Source organism: Dasypus novemcinctus, chromosome 17 (genome assembly GCF_030445035.2).
Source record: "Dasypus novemcinctus isolate mDasNov1 chromosome 17, mDasNov1.1.hap2, whole genome shotgun sequence".
NCBI lineage: Eukaryota > Metazoa > Chordata > Mammalia > Cingulata > Dasypodidae > Dasypus > Dasypus novemcinctus.
This window is the reverse complement of record NC_080689.1, coordinates 19,639,376-19,659,895: the sequence shown is the minus strand read 5'-3', so window position 1 is coordinate 19,659,895 and position 20,520 is coordinate 19,639,376. Positions and strand designations below refer to the sequence as shown.

The 20,520-nt window shown below is 36.2% G+C and overlaps 1 protein-coding gene across 19 annotated transcripts in view; it reads right to left on the bottom strand.

The window, feature by feature from the left end:
* Positions 1 to 20,520, bottom strand: part of BIRC6 (baculoviral IAP repeat containing 6) — a 285,301-nt gene that overhangs the window by 213,471 nt on the left and 51,310 nt on the right. For all 19 annotated transcript variants that reach the window (XR_011646085.1, XR_009181110.2, XM_058278359.2 and 16 more), the window contains exons 2-6: positions 14,979 to 15,160; positions 11,958 to 12,095; positions 6,498 to 6,691; positions 3,477 to 3,588; positions 2,034 to 2,116 (exon numbers count right to left, since the gene is read on the bottom strand). Coding sequence is in view for 17 of the 19 variants with exons in the window: in XM_058278359.2 (XP_058134342.1) it covers positions 2,034 to 2,116; positions 3,477 to 3,588; positions 6,498 to 6,691; positions 11,958 to 12,095; positions 14,979 to 15,160 (709 nt within the window). In the remaining 2 variants the exon portion in view is untranslated. The remainder of the gene's footprint in view (positions 1 to 2,033; positions 2,117 to 3,476; positions 3,589 to 6,497; positions 6,692 to 11,957; positions 12,096 to 14,978; positions 15,161 to 20,520) is intronic.

The following is a 20,520-nucleotide window of genomic DNA, read 5'->3' as shown; positions in this document are numbered from 1 at the left end:
AGACCTCCTTTAACTACAATACCAATCCCAGAAATCTCCAATCACAGAAATCTCCTAGCTCACTTCCAGGTAACTACTCTCAAGGGTTTAGATGATGTATTTCCAAATATTTATAATTTTACACACATATGTATACACAGAAAATATAGGCTTGTTTTTATTTTAAACAAACAGTATCATTGTATAACTCTACAGCTGCTTTCTTGATCTAATAACACATCTGAAAGCTACTAATGGTGATTAACAGAGCTTTAACTGATTTCCTCCTTTTAACTGCTGAATCATAGTCTATTATACAAATAGACCATATTTTATTTGGCCATTTCTCTCCTGATAGGCATTTAAGATATTCCCAATTTTTCAATGCAATGACCATCCTTTTTATGTCTCCTTGCACACAAGAACAAATTGCTGGTTAATAAGACCATTTCTATTTTTAAAAAATATTCACTCTCTCTTTCAAAGTGGCTTGCTCTATTGCCACCACTAAAACATTACAGCCCCATATCCACCTGAAAGAACTAAAGTTTTCCAAACTTTCCAAAGTTGTTCCCAGGCCTTCAAATTCTGTCAATTGCTTAAGAGTTCAAGAATCCTGAATCTTGAGGCAAAGAAGAAGAAATCCTGAATCCCTGACCAGGCCAGGGATATCATGAGGAAAGGTGGGTTTTGAGCAACCTGAGTGGGAAATTTTATTCAACTTTCATAGAAAAACATTTATGAAGGAAGTTACATACTATAATATCACTGTGTAATTTTTAGACTGGTTTAAATTAACCTTCTGAGGAATGGCCTGGAAAATTTTAAAAATCTATAGCAACATGATTTCTATATACGTAAAGATGGTTTCTATGGGGAAAGACTGAGTTCCAAACAGAATTTTATTCTGCTCATATTCAATTCTCAGTTTCCAGGTAACCAATTTGAATTTTTCATACAGTAATTTTCCCTGCAACCTGAAATCTATATGTATACTCCATAGGCGTTAACAAGTTCATGTGGGAAACGGACTTTGGCCCAGTGGTTAGGGCGCCCGTCTACCATATGGGAGGTCCGCGGTTCAAACCCCGGGCCTCCTTGACCCGTGTGGAGCTGGCCATGCGCAGCACTGATGCGCGCAAGGAGTGCCGTGCCACGCAAGGGTGTCCCCCGCGTGGGGGAGCCCCACGCGCAAGGAGTGCGCCTGTGAGGAAAGCCGCCCAGCGTGAAAAGAAAGAGCAGCCTGCCCAGGAATGGCGCCGCCCACACTTCCCATGCCGCTGACGACAACAGAAGCGGACAAAGAAATAAGACGCAGCAAATAGACACCAAGAACAGACAACCAGGGGAGGGGGGGAATTAAATAAATAAATAAATCTTTAAAAAAAAAAAGTTCATGTATGCTTTATTAATGCTTATTGTATGCTTTATTAATTTGCTTATTTATTAATATTCTTATTGTAAGCTTTATTAATATCTATCAATAAAATTTATGTGTTCACAAGAAATATATGAAGTGTTTAGAATACTGTAGATAGTATTATGTAAATGCTGTTATTACTATTTCCATTGTCAGAGCCCCATAGTAGTTATTTGTAAAAGTAAGGCTGCAATGAACTCTAAAACTTAAATCAAGTTATGAAATTTCATGGATTAGAATTCAAAGATATCACAGATATCTAAACTCACTACAAGAATTGATATGTAAATCACAAGGTCCTCCTCTATTAACTGCCTGCCCTCAATAGACCAAAATTTAACTGCTGCTTGAGGGCATTTTACCATAGCTTCTGAGTTTCACTGTGAGCCAGTTCTATTCTTTGACACTTCTTCCCTTGTATAGATTTTGGAAAGTGGTAACAGTTGGAAAGTTAGAAACAGTGTTGTCGAGTGATATGACAAAGTATAGGCAGCATGACCATCATTCTTTCAACACAGAAGCAAAAAAAGAAAAATGGCAAGAATATTACTATATCTAAATCAGAAAAGGAAAATTTGGAAGAGAATTTATAGGGCTAATTTAGCCTATTATGCCTAGGAAAATCAAGACTCACCAAGGTTCATCAGTAGGTTCCCAACAAACGAGACATACACTACAAGTAAAACACATGGCTCTATCATCTCCAGATGAGGCAGGCTGCAAAATTATAAATGAGACAGAATGTTAATCAATATTAAAATAGCTTTTCAACAAAAACTCTTAAGAAAAAGATGTTCATAATTTTTTAGAAAATTCAATATTTTTGAGCACCTATTTCAGAGATGTAAACTTATTATACATTTCAGAAAATTAAGACTAATAAGCCACTAACAAGAGGCAGATTCTAGGAAACCTATGATTTAATCTCTTTGCAAAGATGGAATATAATGGAGTATAATGAACAACAACAACAAAAATACCAAGGCATCACTTAATAGAAATTCATTTAGGAAATAACACCAAATTCAAAGAAAGACGTTATTGAGAAAATGGTACATATTTGATCCTTAACTGAGGGAAATAATTTCAAAGATTCTAATTTTAGCCAGTCTCTAAACTTAGCTATCTTTTAACTGGAAATCTAACAAACCTCAAATAAAATATTCAAAAATTTTTCTCATTTCTAAAATGTTAAGTTAGAGCACTTCAAGATAACTAGTACATTATCACTCCTCAGATTCTTTATGGCAATAACTTCAGTGTACTTCAGGGTTAACTGAATTCTGAAGTTAATGCATGCTTTATGTAAACTGACATATAAATGTGAGATTTCTTATATTCTTTAGCATTGGTAAAACAGTAGTGAGCCATTCTGACCTAATCAGATGTTTCTTATTAATCAGTGTATTATGCTTATCTGAACTCATTTTTCTTAACTTCCTTATACATGAGCTCAGGGAAGCTCTCCTTAATGGCCCATACTAATCCATAACAGTGGGCACTTCTCTTCCTATACAAAACTATAACAACTTTTCCTGACTATTTCTTCTTTCATACAATTTCTTAACGAGTTCATCAATATACGTGCATTTAGATCGCAAGAAGTTGCCTACAACACTGCTTTTCTAGTTATTGAGTATATGGGTATCTTATATCACAACTGAAATTAAAATTTCAAGAGCAACTGCAACGTGCTGATTTTTTGCAATACTCTATCATCTACTGTGTTACAAATGCATATGTCAAAAACTGAAAATAAACAGATATACAAAGAGAAAACTTTTCAAAAAGCAGATCTGGAGAAGATTGCCTATTTGCTGATAAAAAATTATCTAATCTGGAAGAAATATATTTAGTTATTAAGTAACTTATTTATTCACTACTTTCTAACATTTTTCTTCCTTTTAGTAAACAATGCACAGCATAAGAAAAAGCCAGTAAGTATTACGATCTAAGGGCTAGGAACAAAACAAAATACACATAAACACATACACATAGCCAAATTTCATATACTAATTACTAATGAAAAGAACTAAAATGTTGACTGCAAGAAGATATTTCTGACAGAGTTTTTTACCTGATGATAAAATCCAGCTTGAGCCATAGGATCTGGTTGTGCCCACCTATAGCCTACATGAGGCCATGAGGTAAATGTCTCCCGTCTATTAGCTTCACTATACATCAATGATCTAAAAGTAAAGATACTTCATGTAATTCAGGTTAGGCATAAAATTATAATGAAACTCCTACTTGACATTGCAGGAAAAATTTTACTGGGTATCAACAAAACTGTGAATGGTCTAATGACCAAATTCAAAATAGGTAAGTGCTTTTATTTTAACCTAAAAAATGATGACTTTTAGGAACTTCCCTTAAAGAGGTAGGGAAAAAGAAAACAAGATTGATGGCTACAGCTGATAAACAATTCCAAGGGTGGATTAAATTAACCAGTGTTATATAATTACCAAGCAAGGAACAGAAAATCTGGAAATACAGAAGCAGAGGACTGTAATGCCAAATGTGGCATAATTAGATAAAACTAGACACTAAAGGAACAGTGGTTTTTGTCTCAACCATATTGAGAAAGTTTTAAATTTTTTTTTTAATTCTCCAGAGATATTATTTTGCCAGGTAAATTATACTCTCTAGAGAACTATCAAAAAGGACATCTTCACATATGTTTTCATATTAAAAACATTAACTGGGTAGAAAAATGTAACAGAGTTCCAGAGTAATTTTTTAAAAGGACCATACCAAAATTAGGAAAAGCCCTAAAGTTTTCAAGAAAGAAAGAACTGCTAGGGAAGCGGATTTGGCAACTGACAGAGCTTCTGCCTACCAAATGGAGGTGCAGAGTTCAAACCTTGGGTCACTTGACCCATGCAGTGAGCTGGCCCATGAACAGTGCTGCAGCACGCAAGGAGTGCCCCACAGGTAGGGGAGCCCCACGTGCAAGGAGTGTACCCCTCAAGGAGAGGCACCCTGCGCAAAAAAGGCACAACCTGCCCAGGAATGGCGCCGCACACACAGAGAGCTAACGCAGCAAGTTGACAGATGACAAAACAAAAAAGAGACACAGATTCCTGGTGCCACCAACAAGAATACAAGCGGACAAAGAAGAGCACACAGTGAATGGACACAGAGAGCGACAAGGTGGGGGGAAGGGGAGAGAAAGAAAATAAAATCTTAAAAAAAAAAAAAAAGAAAGAACTGCTAAGCAAAGTTTATTCTTCCTAACGCAAAACGGCAACAGATAGCAGGAAGAAAAAAGAGAAGGAGCAAACGAGAGACAGAGACAGAGTGAGATAAAGACGGTGATAAAGGCCATCACAAAAAGACAAGAAAAATACCTTTCTTTAAATTCTTCCCTTAAATTGGTACATGATTTCCTATAATATTGTAGAGAGTTTTGAGTTTAGTTGTGTTCTGGGTTGTGTTTTGTTTTGTTTAAAAAAGAAAAAAAGGAAAAAAGCTATTGGGTTAAAAAAAGCTTTATCAATTACACACTCTAGGTATCTCAAGGATCTGGGTCAATATGAAAACAGAAACCCTGTCCACTTAGTTATATTACCAAATAAAATAGAAATAGCATACAGTTGACTATAACTCAAACCTGGAAAAAGACTCCTCATAAGAGTCCTAGATTCAATGTTAATAAAGCAAACACCACACAGACTACAATGAAATAAATATTTTGAACATATTAACACCTCCAGAAACACTGAACATTCTATCTAGCTAACAGATTTCCTAAAATACAACATTTACCAGAGCTTACATTGATTTCTTTAGATACTCTGTCACTGTTAGTACAGAACATAGTACTGAAGGGTTGACTATTTTATAATCCCAAAATAGGCATAGCTCCCAGAAAAGAAACCCTTATTTCTAAGTACATTTCTCTTCTTTTTTCCTCCTCCAAATATATACTTTCTAAACCAAAAAACATTTTAATGAGTCAAAGCACATAATACCTGACAGCCAGATTAAAATGAAAGTCTTTGGATTTTGCACAAAAGAGTGAGATAGCTAATATTAATGTACAATATAAAAACTTTTTCCAGTTAACACAACCAGTAGACATTATTAATATAATAATAAAAGCACTTAACAAAAAAAGGCAACTTATTAAGGAGTCAATTTAACAAAAGAAACTAATAAATCTTACATACTAATGTAAGAACCATATTAAAACAAAAGAAGTTAAAAATTCAGAGTGCCTTTTCCAACATGAGCATGTACTATTTACAAATATACTTCAGAGAAATGCATAGTAAGTTACAATTCACATCCAAATAATGAAAAGTTGAAAATGTAAACTGCAACATGGGAAGACAAATGCAAACATCTAATCAAAATTTTTAGATTTTACATTTCAATACAGCATTCTCAACTTCAGTTCTTTCAAAAGAATCTGATTAATATCATTCCAAACAGCAAGACAAGTAACATTTTAAATGAGGTGCATTAGTGACTTTTTAATTATACTAAGTAATAGCAGGTACTCAATAAATCTCTACTAGAGAAAATGTTAGTTGAGGTCTAATTTTGGTAACAGTCTATTTAAATCCAGAGCAGGTGGCATAAAAATCCTAATACAAAATGTACCACCTGATATTTTTAACTCTTTTCATCTTTCATTATGAAACAACATATAACTCCTTATTCAGATTTTGGCACAGTTTTTAAATTGATCAGTCTCAAAGGTGATACAATTTCATACACAGAAAACTAATTCTTATATATTGAATATTCAAAATAATTTTAAGTTGACTCAAATATTTACTAAGCAAGTACTAAGCTGGAATTTTCAAAGAATGTTTTTATGATCCCTTTAAATATCATTAGGGTACTAAAAGAAATGGTCTAACAATAGTAATAAAGTAGTATTTTATTTCAATTCAGTATTGAAATGTAGTATTTTATTTCAATTTGGTATTTTGATAAAAGTACACAAGACTGCAAGACTGCAAAAAAAACCACCTGATTGGTTTTCAAAATATTTTAAAATAATTTTAATCATAATCAGATTCTTGGTAAATCCAAAAGGTAATCAATTTCATCTTACTGTCACATTTTGTGTAAGCAAAATTCATACCTCTCTACAGAACGGCCTGGCCCCACTCCAAGTTCTGGACGTGCACTAGGTAAGAGGTAAGACAATCTGTCCATCACTGAGGATGCCACAGATAAGGCAGCAACATTTTGATTTATTTTCTTGAGTTCATTTACAATGGCACTGGCAATGGACTTCAACACATGATGAGGAAGATGAAATGTAACTGTGGCCCACTGAAAGAAAATGGGAATATAAGCGAAAGAAAACTTACTCAATAATTTTAACCGAAACCATAACAAATATTATTTTTTTAAAAAAAGGATTTATTAGGCACATGTTAGTTTACTCCATTAGTTCATTTAACGCAGAAACTTGTAGTTATATAAAAAATGAAAGTTCAACCAATTACCCTGAAAAAGACAGCTTAGAAGCAGATGGTAACAAGTCTTCTTATATATTCCTTCCACCAGTAAGGATTACTAAAATCATCTGTAATCTTTCATACTCCTCCAGCACATATACAATGTTAAGCAGAGATAAGGCACACAAATATTTCCATTCATAAGAACACATTTGTATAATTTCATGACTGAGGTATATGAGGATTTAGTTCTACTTAGCAGATGTTTATATTTTTGCTGTGATTGTCATCATCATAATCTAGCAAAATTAACTAAAAGCATAAGCACTGTAGTCACATAGACCTGGATTCCAAACCCAGCTTTACCACCAACTGTGCGACCTTGGTCAAATTACCAGTTTTCTGCTTCTGTAAAGTGTGGAAAACAAAATATCTATTCATATAGTGTTCTTGTGGGAATTCAAGTGAGGCTTGGTACAATGTTTGATGGAATAAGCACTCAACAAATGTTAACCACAATTATTTAATATTACAATTACTGAAGACTTTATGCCACAAAAATGCTAAGTATTATTCTCTCAGGGGATTACTATAAAGCAATTTCCTCTTGATATCCTGGCCTCTGCTCACCTATGAATAATTTACACTCTTTGCCTAGAGTATGACTAGTTTTGCATACTCTAGGCAGCCTACTAAATTATTACTTACCTATATAACTAGAAGAACTTGTGGCCAGAAACATGGCTTGAATTGCTAAAAAAAAAAAAAAAGAGTGTGAAAGCCTCTCACCTAGCTTCCAGACCTAATCTATTCATAGATCCATAGCCTCTCTGTTGAAGGCAAGGCCAAATCCCATTGAGAAAGGGGCCTACAACACTGTCCAAACTACATACTGTAAATCATACTGCAAGCCTTCCGCAAAGGGACCTGTGGACATTCACTAAAGTGGCCATGCCATGGAATAAAGAAAACATTGTGACCTTTCCGGCACTACCAGACAGTGACACTGAACTGACCAATAACACCACTGTGGCCCACCAGTCCACGTGGGGACTTACTATGCGCAAGTGATTAATGAAGTTTGGACCCAGAGCTGTCTCACAATGGGCTTTGTTTGTCCACAGACTTACCCCATAGTTATTTCCTCAGTTCCTCAAAGCATAAATTGGAAGAGATACAGAATTAGCAACTGGAAAAATCTGCTTTCTGATCTGAGGACCATTAACATAGGAAAACCCTGGTAGAAGCCCCTGTAACTTTCCTTTCCTACTAGGATACTAAAAACCAAAGCAATAACACATTTGTGTGAAAAATTTCTTAGATTAATGCCACCTTTAAGAGATTTGAAACATACAGGGATGATCAGACTATCTCTTCCCCATTTAACTGGCCTGTGTGGCCTATGCAGAAGATAAATGCAACTTGAAGAATGACTGTGGATTATTGTAAACCATGAGATGGTGGCTCCAATCACAGCTGCTGTTACAGATGAGCTATCTCTAGTGAAGTAAATCAACAAATTCCCTGATATCTGGTAGCAATTATAGTTCTATCAAATATTTTTTTCTCTAATGTTTAAGGACTACACAAAAGTTATATGCTTTCACCTGACAGCGTCAACAATAAATATTCACAACCTGACATTATGACTGTGTCTCATGCCTTTACCATAATCTACTCTGACAAAATCTTGATCATTTTAACATTCTGAAGATCACCACCATGGTCCTCTACATTGATAACATCATGCTGACTGGTAGAGATGAGGAAGAAGAAGCATGAATTTAAATACCTTATAAAGCCACATGCAAGCCACAGAGGATCAATAATCCCTACAAAAATGAAGGACCTACAATCTCTGTGAAGTCCCTGGAGGTTGAGTAGTCTGGGACCTACAATCTCTGTGAAGTCCCTGGAGGTTGAGTAGTCTGGGCATGTCAAGATATTCCCTCCAGGGTGAAAAGACAAGCTGCTACACCTTGTAACACCAGCCAATAAAAAAGAAGCACATCCACTGTGGACCTCACACTTAGCATATTTGAGTGTGCTGTTCTAACCCAATTATCAAGTAACACATTAGGCTGCCAATTTTGAATAAGGCTCAGAACAAAAACAGATTCTACAACATGAGCAAGCTGCACTGAAAGTTATTCTTCACCTATTATATCTTACAAGCAGATTTGGTAGAAGTAACTGTAGCAAACAAGAATGCTGTGAGGACCCCATTGCAAGCTGAATTGGTACAATCACAGAACAGAGCACTAGGAGACTTTGGGCAAAGCCAAGTCCTCTCCTCAAATAACCATTCTTTCAAGAAAGAGCTCCTGGGTTATTACTGGTTCCTGACAGAGACAATGATGCATGGATATAAGACAAATGTCTTTGCAATTAGAGTTGTTGATCATGAACTAGGTATTATCTGATACTGAGAATGAACAACAATCCTTCATCAAGTAGTATACAAGAGATCAGACTGAGTCCAAAAGATACAAGTTGCATAAACAAATGGCTCAGACTTCTAAACACTTGCTTCTGCTATAATGCCTCCTCTCTCTCCCTCAATCCACATATGGCTTCATAGGAAACTCCTTATAATGAGATAATTGAGGAGGAAGAACACTAGCCCTGATTTACAGATTGTTCTGCAAAATATGTTGGTACCGCCCCAAAGTGAATGGCTATAAAATTACAGCCCCAATCTGGGTGACCCTAAAGAACAGTGGTAAAGGTAAATCTTCTCAGTGGGCAGACGTTCTATTAGGGCATTTGGTTGTTCTCTTTGTCTGGACTGAAAGTTGACCAAAAGTAAAGATCTTCACTGATGTTCCAATGTTTTGATTGAACAGACAGGCTTGAAAAGATTAAGATTAGAAGACTGTTGAAGGATGTCAAGGGTGAATCAAAATAGAGTATAAAATTATTTGTGAATGCTCACCAAAAGGCATCCAGAGGAAATGGATAAATTAACACGTTATATGCATATTAGTCAGCCTCTCTACAAAGCCACTCCCGTGCTTGCTTGCTCAATGGACCTGTATACAAAGTGCCATGGCAACAGGGTTGTAGGCTATGTTTAGGCCCAACAACATGAACTTGCCCTCTTCAAGACAACAGCTGTTGCTGATTGCCTAACCTGCCAATAGCAGATACCAACACTGAGCCATCAACATGATGCCATATTCCAGTGGGGTGGGTTGGCTATCTGACTGATGGCAGTATGATTATGTCAGATTCCTTCAATCAAGGATGGGGTGCTAATTTGTCTCCACTTTAACAGACATGTATTTTGGATACTTTTTCTACCTACAAGGCTCCTGCCATAATAGTTCACTCTTATCTATGGACTACAGAATATCTAATGCACCATCTTGGTATTCTACACAACTTTGCTTCTGACCAAGAAAAGCACTTCAAAGAAAGGGAATGGGATAGAGAAAGGAGTGCAGCAATGGGTTCTTATCCATAAAATTCACTAGTCTTATCATGTATCCCCCATCACCCAAAAGGAATTGGCCTGACAGAAAAGTGGAATGGCCTACTAAAGACTCACTTTCAGTACCAAGTGGGAAAGACACTCTGAAAGGCTGGAGCTCTTACTTACAGAATGAATATGTTCACAATCAACAAAAAATACATTATGCAATTTCTCCCAAAGGGAATCACCTTTTTATTTTGCTTTTTTCCCCAGCATTCCCAGAACTAGTCTCAAAGAGCTCCATCAGCAAAGCCACACTCTCTCTTCAGAGATCTGAGTCTGAGTTCCACAAGCCCCTCCCTCCAAGCTCTTGAAGTACAGGTGGGCAGCAGCCCTTTCTCAGAACTGAGTTCCACATCCATATAGTCTATCTTCCAAGCTTCTAGGTCCTAATAATCCTACCCTCTTCTCTTTTTTCCAGCAGACCTAGGTGGTAGCTACTTCCTACAGTTACTGTACAATCTCTTTGTTACCTTAGGGTTTCTTTTCCACTTTCTCAGTTCTCCAACACCTATTCATCAATTCCTTAAAATAAATTCTCTCTTTTGAAATTCATAGTATAGTTTCTGTTTCCCTGAAAATAACGTCCCATCAATGGAGCACCAGTTAATAAAATTATGGTAAATCAACAAAATATAATTTAATGCAAGTATTAAGAAGAATGTGGGTAATCTATGAAGATATGAAAAGATATCCAAGATACATTCCTTTTATTTTTTTAGGTACTGGAGATTGAGCCTAGGACCTGTTATGTAGGAAGCCAGCACTCAACCACGAGTCCATCAGCATGCCTGAGTTGGTTTTTTTGTTTGATTTCCTTCTTGTTTGTTTCTGGTTTTTCAGGTTTTATTGTAAACCATGAGGTGGTGGCTCCAATCGCAGCTGCTGTTACAGATGAGCTATCTCTAGTGAAGTAAATCAACAAATTCCCTGATATCTGATAGCAATTATAGTTCTATCAAAATTTTTTTTCTCTAATGTTTAAGGACCACACAAAAGTTATATTCTTTCTCCTGACAGGTGGAACCGAACCCAGAACCTCCCATGTGGGAGGCAGGTGCTCAATTGCTTGAGCTACTTCTGCTCCCACCAAGATATATTCTTAAGTGAAAAAAGCAAGGTATATTACAATATTTTACTATAATTACACAGTGCTTAAGAAAAAGTTACTTTTAGGAAAATGGATTTTATCTTCTACCTTACATCCTTTGGTATGGTATTTTTATATGTATTCTACTTATAACTTTTTCAAAAGTCTTGAAAAAGCAGAAGAAATTAAATACATCCAAGGATTTAATTCAAAGCACCAACACCCACAGACAACTCAGTCCCATGTAAAAAAAAAAAATTTATTTCAAAGAAGAAAACCAAAAATGTCCCCATTTCCAAAGACCTAATAAGGAAGCCTCTTTCATTAGCCTCTGGACCAATGCAGGGCCAAAAAACACTAAGGAAGACTTACAAAAGCCTTAGGAGCCTTAAAAGCCCAGTAAGCAAAACAGTTCCCATATAATGTTTAACTTCAGGGAAAATAGTTTTTTTAAAAGACAGAAAAATCTAGAATTAGAACACTTCCAGGAAATAAAAAGTGGGAGGTGAGGAGGACAAAAGGCTAGAAGTGTTATTTCTATCATAACTCCAGAACAAGGTAATTTTAACTTACCTTAGCAACTTTGTGGTTTGCTGAAGTCTCATGAGATGTATTTTTTAAACCATCTTTGAGTTGAGTGATGAACAAATCATAACCTTCCGTACTAGAAATATCTACTTTTTCTAAACATGCTGATAATAGCTGCTGTGCCTTGAAAAAATAAAAATCACAAAATTAAACACATCAAAAGAAAAAATATCTTCAGATCCCCATTGGGATATTTTCATCTATAATGACATATTAAAATAGTCAAAATTTTAATTTCTGACAAGTACTATATTAAAGCTTACTATTTTTACCTTTGTTTTAACAAACCTAATAAAAAATGATTTAAAAGGTTGTTACAAAATTAAATGAGATAAAATAATGCATTTAGTGTAGTACCACACAGTAAAGTTCCAATACACTGTAACTACTGTAAACCAAATCAAAATTTTAAAAACTGGCCAAACTGAAACTATGACCAAAAATAAAAAAAAACGTTTTAAAGCAATAAAAATGTAAAGTCCTTCAAAAGAGCTTCAAAAATTCAAACTCTACAAGGCCATAATGTGGGATTTTCACTTGGTCAGATAATATGAAAAACCCCTTTGCCTTATTAACAACACAATCACCATGAATCATCTTAATAGAAGTACATGTTTAATATAAAGAAAGAATATACCTACACTGATCGAACCAAACCTAGAGCTCCATATTTTAGGGAAAACGGTGACAAACTAACATGCTGCAGTCAAGTGATGCCCACGATGTGGAAGCTCTAGAAACCATAATATGTGCAAGACAGAGTTGTGCTAATTCAAGTGAAAAGAGAAAAAGAAAATCGGCAGCAAGTATATTAGCCAGTAAGGTGAAGCAGGCTAGGGAGGGAGGGTAGAGGTGCAGAAACCAGCTGAATCCAAGCATTTCAATCAGTGCAACAGAAAAAAAATACTGATTTGATAGTCTATTTGATATAAATATATATTCAAATATATGAATGCAATTCTATAATTCTTTTAAAAACCTGGGTATATAACTTCACACCTACTTTCACTATATATATATATCCTTTATTAAGATAACAGCTGGTCTACATCCCTTAAATCAGGAAATAACGTTCAATATAAGAACGAATTCTCTGTCCAAGAATTTCAGATACACCTCCAGATCCAAATATTCTCTGATGACAAAATATGGCTACTGTTTTCAGAACTTAAATTTCCAGCAGCATGCTTTCAAAATTAACATATAATCCACTGTAATGTCACCAAATGTGAAATCTAAGCAAATACATTTTGGTATCTAAAGAAAAAAGGTATATCCAAAGAAAAAAATGCAAATAAAAACTTAAATGTACTGCACATAAATTTACATATTAATACATTCCATGTCCTAAATATAGAAAATGCACTTTATTGATTTTATCAACCATAACAATCCACCAAGTTTAACACAATAAACAATAACATAGCATGAAGAACAAATACAAATCTGATCATTTTTCTAAATAATGCCTTGTTTTATTAGAGAAAGCAGCATTATAGTCTTTCATATACTATTTTAAATAATTCAAAAACACAAGTACTTTGAAAAATGCACTTCCATCAATGCGAAACCAACAAAATGAAGTTGGGAAATTGGGACAGACTTACTATTTAATGAAAATTTAACGTTACAGAAAAATACATGTAGCTAATATGTAAAACTGGGACTCTTAGGACAGAGACATACGATATACAATGAAAATTACTTGTTTCTACTAATATTTATTACCCCCTTTATATATATATATATGTATGTATGTATGTATGTATGTGTGTGTGTGTGCGCGTGTGTGTGTGTATATATGAAAATAAAGAGCTACTTCTTATCCCAGTCTCCCTCTCAGCATAATGTGGCCATATAACTAAATCCTGGCCAATGAGGTAAATGTGAAATGTTTATCTATGAGAGAGAATGTTTATGAAACAGAGAACAAGAAAGAAGTATGAGAGGGATGGGGAGGGAAATCCAGCAGAGACCATGTGTATGTGTACATGTGATACCAGTGAGTTCACCTTGCCCTACAGCTCAAAAATAAGGAGGGTTAGAGCTGCTATCCTGAACTTAGGAGATGGAAGCTAAGTGTTCAGGATGGTGAAGTTGCATTTAGCCCTGGACTATCAGTGGAAAAACAAAATACATCTTGTTTAAACCATTGCATTTTGGGGTCTCCGTTACAGCTATTTAAAACAGTGCATAACTCAGCTAAGATGGAGTTGAAGAAGGACAACCACCACACCATGGAGCCTAGAGTGATTACAACTGAAAATGGGAGGATTGCATCCAGCATCCATGTGGAATCTGAGCCTCCTCCTGACATAGAGGTGCAATGGACACAACCAATCCAATGTCCACATAGAAGAGGTGGCATTGGATTGGGAAAAGTGGACATGGTGGACGATGGGTATGGGGAAAAGCAGGAAGAGATGAGAGGTGGAGGCGTCTTTGGGACATGGAGCTGCCCTGGATGGTGCCTCAGAGGTAATCACCGGACATTGTAAATCCTCACAGGGCCCACTGGATGGAATGGAGGAGAGTATGGGCCATGATGTGAACCATTGTCTATGAGGTGCAGAGGTGCCCAAAGATGTACTTACCAAATCCAATGGATGTGTCATGATGATGGGAACGAGTGTTGTTGGGGGGGGGGGGGAGAGGGGGGATGGGGGGGGTTGAATGGGACCTCACATATATATTTTTAATGTAATATTATTACAAAGTCAATAAAAAAATAAAAATAAAAACCAACTTGCTTAAAAAAAAAAACAGTGCATAAACTTGAACAAGCACCAATTAATTATGCAAAATAAGTATTTAAACAAAATTGTCAGCAATAAGTCAAGGACTCCGTTTGTGCTCTCCCTTTTAATTTTTTTAAAAAGTCAATATTTTGTTTTTATAGGGGTACGTAATGACCTTAGAGTACAACCTAATTTTATTTAACAGCTAATAGGTCTGAGTTCACATTAAGCAGAAGCTAAAAGCATATTGATACTTTCTTCAACTTACCTCTGTAACAGGCAATTCAAGCTGAACCACATCATCCTGCTTTGAAACTGGAGTTTGCAGAGCAGTGTCTAACAACAAGATTCCATTAAGGTCCTTCCTACACCCTACTGCATAATCATCCACAAAAATAACTTTATCCACAGCAGAAATATACTGGCATTTCACCTGTCCGCCTGGTTTAGCTGTTAAAAGAACAAAAAGTCAACACTTAAAATTTTAAGAGCAATAGTCAATTAAAAACAAATATTACATGGCAACCAAATACTATAATATATTCCTAGATCAGATTTCGGACTGGAAAAAAATGTTATATTAAACTGAAATATGTACTAGAGATTAAAGTATTGTATCAATGTGAAATTTAACAGAACTTGACAAGTACATGGATGCTATGAAAGATATCATAATTTTAGAAAATGAACACAGGAATATTAAGGAGTAATTGAGCATGATTTATGCAACCTAATCTCAATAGACAAAAATAATATGTATGTACATATGGGTAATGATAAGCAAATGTAGTAAAATATTTTAAACTGGTGGATCTGGGCAAAGAAAATAAACAGGGAAATTATTTTTACTGTTCATGCAATTTTTCTGTAAATTTAAAATTATTGCAAAAATTAAAGTGTTCAGAACAAAACTACAAAAAAATTTTAATATTCTTGTTATTTTTGCAAAACTCAGTAAGCATAAAGTTAGCATGGATATTCACTAAACATTACCGTAAAAGTTCTTGAGGGCTTTTACATCTGAGGTTTTACATAATTTATGAGAACTAGCTGAAGTCTCTAGGTCACCTACCACAGACAAGTCACATTCAAATATGACTGAAGATGAATGCTCTCTGAAGTCTCTGCTGAGTCAGTATCAGAAGTACACTTTAATTGAGAGCCAGTGAATACACAAGCCATAAAATTTCTCAGAATAAGAGTGCTGGAGAAGATGTAGAGAAACAGGAACACTCCTCCATTGTTGGTGGGAATGTAGAATGGTGAGCTTTTGTAGAAGAGTTTGGAAGTTCCTCCAGACACTAAATATAGAACTGCAGTATGATCTGGCAATCCCATTACTAGGAACATATTCAGAAGAACTGAAAGCAAGGACGAAAACCAACATCTGCACATGGATGTTCGTAACAGCATTATTCACAATTGCTAAAATATGGAAACAACCCAGGTGTCCATCAACCAATGAGTGGATAAACAAAATATGGAATACACATACAAAGTAGTACTATTCAGCTCTAAGAAGAAACAAAATTGGCATGCATATGACAACATGGATGAACCTTGAGGACATTATGCTGAGCGATATAAGCCACACACAAAAGGACAAATACTAATATCAACTAAAACGATGAGTAAACTCAGAGGTAAACTTTAGAGTACAGATTTCTAGGATATAGAATCTGGGTTGAGAATGGGAACTGATGCTTAATGTATGTAGAATGTTAATAAAGTTTACTGTAAATGTGTGAAAATGAATAGAAGTGATGGTAATTACATCACTGTAAGTATAACTAACGCTTCTGATTAATAAATGTGATTGTACCTGAAAGGCGTAGCCTGTGGATGTAATATTTCAATTGAAAGGAAGTTAGAGAATAATGTAGGGACTGTAAAACAGAGTGATTTTGGTAGTGAATGAAGATTGTGGTAATAGTATAAGAATGTTCTTCCTTTACAAAGTGTTAAGAATGTAGTGACACATGGGAAAATTACAATTAATGTAACTTATGGAGTATAGTTAATAGTAATACTGTAATATTTTTGTAGCAAGGGTAAAAAAGATATATCTATTCCAAGGGAAAAGAACAGTGGGTTATAAGGGGGTATGAGATTTTTCCTTGTGGAATAATGAAAACAGTCTAAAATTGACAAAGGTGATAATAGCACAACTCTGTGTTGAATATGAGAGCAACTGAGTATACAATTTGAATGAACTGTACAAAGCATGGGACTATATAACACAATGAATCCTATGGTGAAAGATGGGCTGTGGTTAAGAGAACAAATATGAAAACATTCGCTCGCTCAAGTACTATAAGTATAATACTAACACAGGGTGTCATTAACCATATAGGTTGGGGGGGTGGGGTACACCAAATGTAAGATATTGGCTAAAGTTTATAGTAATGTTTTGACATGCTCTATAATAGTTTGTAACACTTGTTTCACAACAATGCAAGGTGTTGGTAGTGGGGTAGTGATGATGATATGCACGCTTCTTTTGTAAATTAAAGAACTGCCTTCTTGCCTCCATGGTTTCTGATGAGAGATGAGCACTTAGTTTTATTGATCTTCCCTTGTATGTGATGCACTGCTTTTCTCTTGCTGCTTTCAGAATCCTCTCTTTATCTCTGGCATTTAACATTCTTATTAGTAGGTACCTCAGATTTATTCTGCAGTCTGTTCAGATTCTGTTTGGGGACTGCTGTCCTTGGAAATTGATATTTATGCTGTGGCAGTTTGAGATTTTATGAACTCCAAAAAGGGAAAGATTGTGTTTGTAAAATTAATCTATTCCTATGGGTGTGATACCCTTTGATTGCATTAAATTCAGCTGAGATGTTTTTGATTAGATTACCAGTTGAGAGTAGGGCTTTTAGATTTCACTACATCAGAGCGTGTGACTCAGGTTGAGTTCCATCCCTTTGCTGGATGTGATATAAATAAATGGACACTCATTCAAAAAGACACACAGAGCAGAGAATTTGTGATCCTGCCATGTGACAGAAAGGAGAAGGCCCAAACACCTAAAGCCCAGAGGACAAATGGATCATTTGCCTGATAGCTTATAGCTGACTTTGGGAAGGAGACTATCTAGGAAGCCCTAAGAGACAAGCCCTATGACAGCCTGTAGCTGAGATGTGAAGGAAGCTTGGCCCACAGAGCCTTAAGAGGAAGAGGAAGCCCAGAAGAGAAGGCTGAAATTTGGCATACATTGCCTGCCATTTTGCTTCAACATGTGGCAGCTGACTTTGGTGAGAAAGTATCTCTCGTGGTACTCTGAGTTGGACTTTCCATGGCCTTGGGACTATAAGCTTTTACCCCCAAATAAACACCCTTTATAAAAACCAACAGAGAGAGCAGATGTGGCTCAAGCAGTTGAGCATCTGCTTCCCACATGAGAAGTCTCAAGTTAGTTCCCAGTTCCTCCTAAAATAAACAAACAAACAAACAAAACAGAGAGCAAAGCGGCCAGCTCAGTAGAGCCAATGTGGGTCGGTGCTTGGGTGCAGGTAACTAAGCTAAGTAAGTAAGTAAATAAATAAATAAATAAACAAATAGGGAAGCTGTTAAAAATTTTTAAAAGTCAACAGATTTCTGGTACTTTGCATCACCACCTGTTTGGCGGACTAATACAATATCTTTAATAAGGGTTGGGAAATTTTCAGTCATTATTTCCTCAAATATTCTTTCTGACCCTTTTCCATTTTCTTTTCCCTCTGTAACACCTACAATGCATATGTTTGTGCATTTCACACTGTCATTCATTCTCCTGAGACCCTGTTCAATTTTTTCCATTCTTCTCTCTTTCTGTCCTTTCAAGTTTAGATGCACGGTCTTCTAATTCATTTATTCTGTCCTCAGCCAACTCAAATCTGCTGTGATATGCCTTTAAGGTATTTTTAATTTCATCCTTTGTGTGCTTCAATTCCAATAGTTCTGTTACTTTTCTTTGCAGGCTTTCAAATTTCTTCATGCTCACCCAGTGTCTTAATATCCTTTATCTCTGTAGTCATATTTTCCTTCAACTCCTTGAATTGATTTAGGATATTTGTGTGAACATCATGGACTAGTTGTCTAAACGTCCATGTCTCATCAGGAGTTCCAGTTTCTTCCTTTGGTTGAGCCATATATTCCTGTTTCTTAGTATGGTTTGAAATTTTTGCTGATATCTAGGCATTTCATTATGTAGATGATTTTACTGTGTTGGTAAATTTCTCTCTTGCCTACTGGTTTTGTTTCACAGCTCTTCTTTGAATTTTGATTCAACTTTTTCTGCAACTTTAAGATTACCCTGCTGAGTTCTCAAAACAAGGCCAGGGACCCACTACTAGCACAGACCAGGTCCATGAGGGCTTAGGAATAGGGTCAAAAAGGCAAACTTTGTCTTCCTTCACTTTCCCAGTCTGCCAGCTGATGGAACTCTTCAGAGGTACTTTCCATGGAGGTGGTTCTTTCAACTACTGCTGGCTGGAGTGTCTGAGCCCATGATTTAAAGCAGGACTCTGCTCTTTAAACTCGCTGAAAAGAAAACACACTCACCCTCATCTACACCCTCCCTCTACCCAGGGAGGAATATTTCCAGTTGGCTGCCATTAGCAACCAGTTTCACAGATGCTATTTGCCTTGAGGGTGGGAGAGAGGCAGCTTTCCCAGCCTTTGGGATGCGTAATTCAGGGTTTTCTTTTCAGCCTCTTCATCTCTCTGTCCCCAACTCCTCCTGAATGCTGTGCACAGCGCTCTCATGATCTGCAGATTCCCATAGCAGCTCCGTCAGGTATTTTCTGCCCTTCCTCCCTGTTTTTTAAGAGCACTGTGCCCTGCCCGGCCTACTCTGATGTCTTCTTCCCAGAACTCCTTCTCTAGGGAATTTTTAACTTCTGTTACTGTGGTCTCCAGTCTATTTGGTTCCTTCCCATAATTTTCATCTCTTTATTGATCATCTCTTTTGTGTTCATTTATAATTTTTCTGATTTCCTTTAGTTTTTTATTCACATTTTCCTTTAGCTCTTTGAGCATATTTAATAGCATTTATTTAAAGTCTTCGTCTAGAATGTCCCAGGTGTATTCCTTTATCTAGAATGTCCCAGGTGTACATTAACCATTTCAACGGTTTTAATCTCCTTGGCCCAGCTTGTCACTTCCTATTTCTTTGTATGTTTTGATGACTGGTAACTGTTACTTGAAACCTCGACATTATGTTGCTCCCTCTACATTAATGGTTTCTAAAGCTTTAATCTCCTCTTTGCCTGAGTCATCACTTTCTAGTTCTTTGTATGTTTTCTAATCTGTTTTTGAAACCTGGACATTTTGATATTTTAATTATCAACAGAATTTAGACTCTGAGTTGTCTGTTCCTTAAAATTATATCTGTTAGTATTATGGCAGAGCTTCCCTTGAATTCCAGGAGCTATAAAAAAAACACCTTTCCCATCTTCGCAGATTGAACCGTGTCAACCTGTGCAAATTCTCTCCTTCAGAGCTTATCTCTACAATGAACTCAGTGGATGCTCCAAGTCAAAATAGGGGTGTCCCAGGTCCTTTCCGCATATTCTTCTTGTCTTCAGCATGCACATGTGGCTCTGAGAATTACCCCATTTACCTGGATGTCTCCTCTTCCCTAGGAAAATTTCCTAATGGTCCCAGGCACAGCACTGTATGTCCTACAGCCTGCAATCCCTTGTCCCCTGCACCTGCTTCACTTATCTCCTACAGTGTTATGTAGGAGAGCTCTGTGAGTCACCTTCTACATGCAAGGCAAGTTCTGGGACAGTGAGTCCCTGAGGCCAACATCAGACAGACTAGGCCAG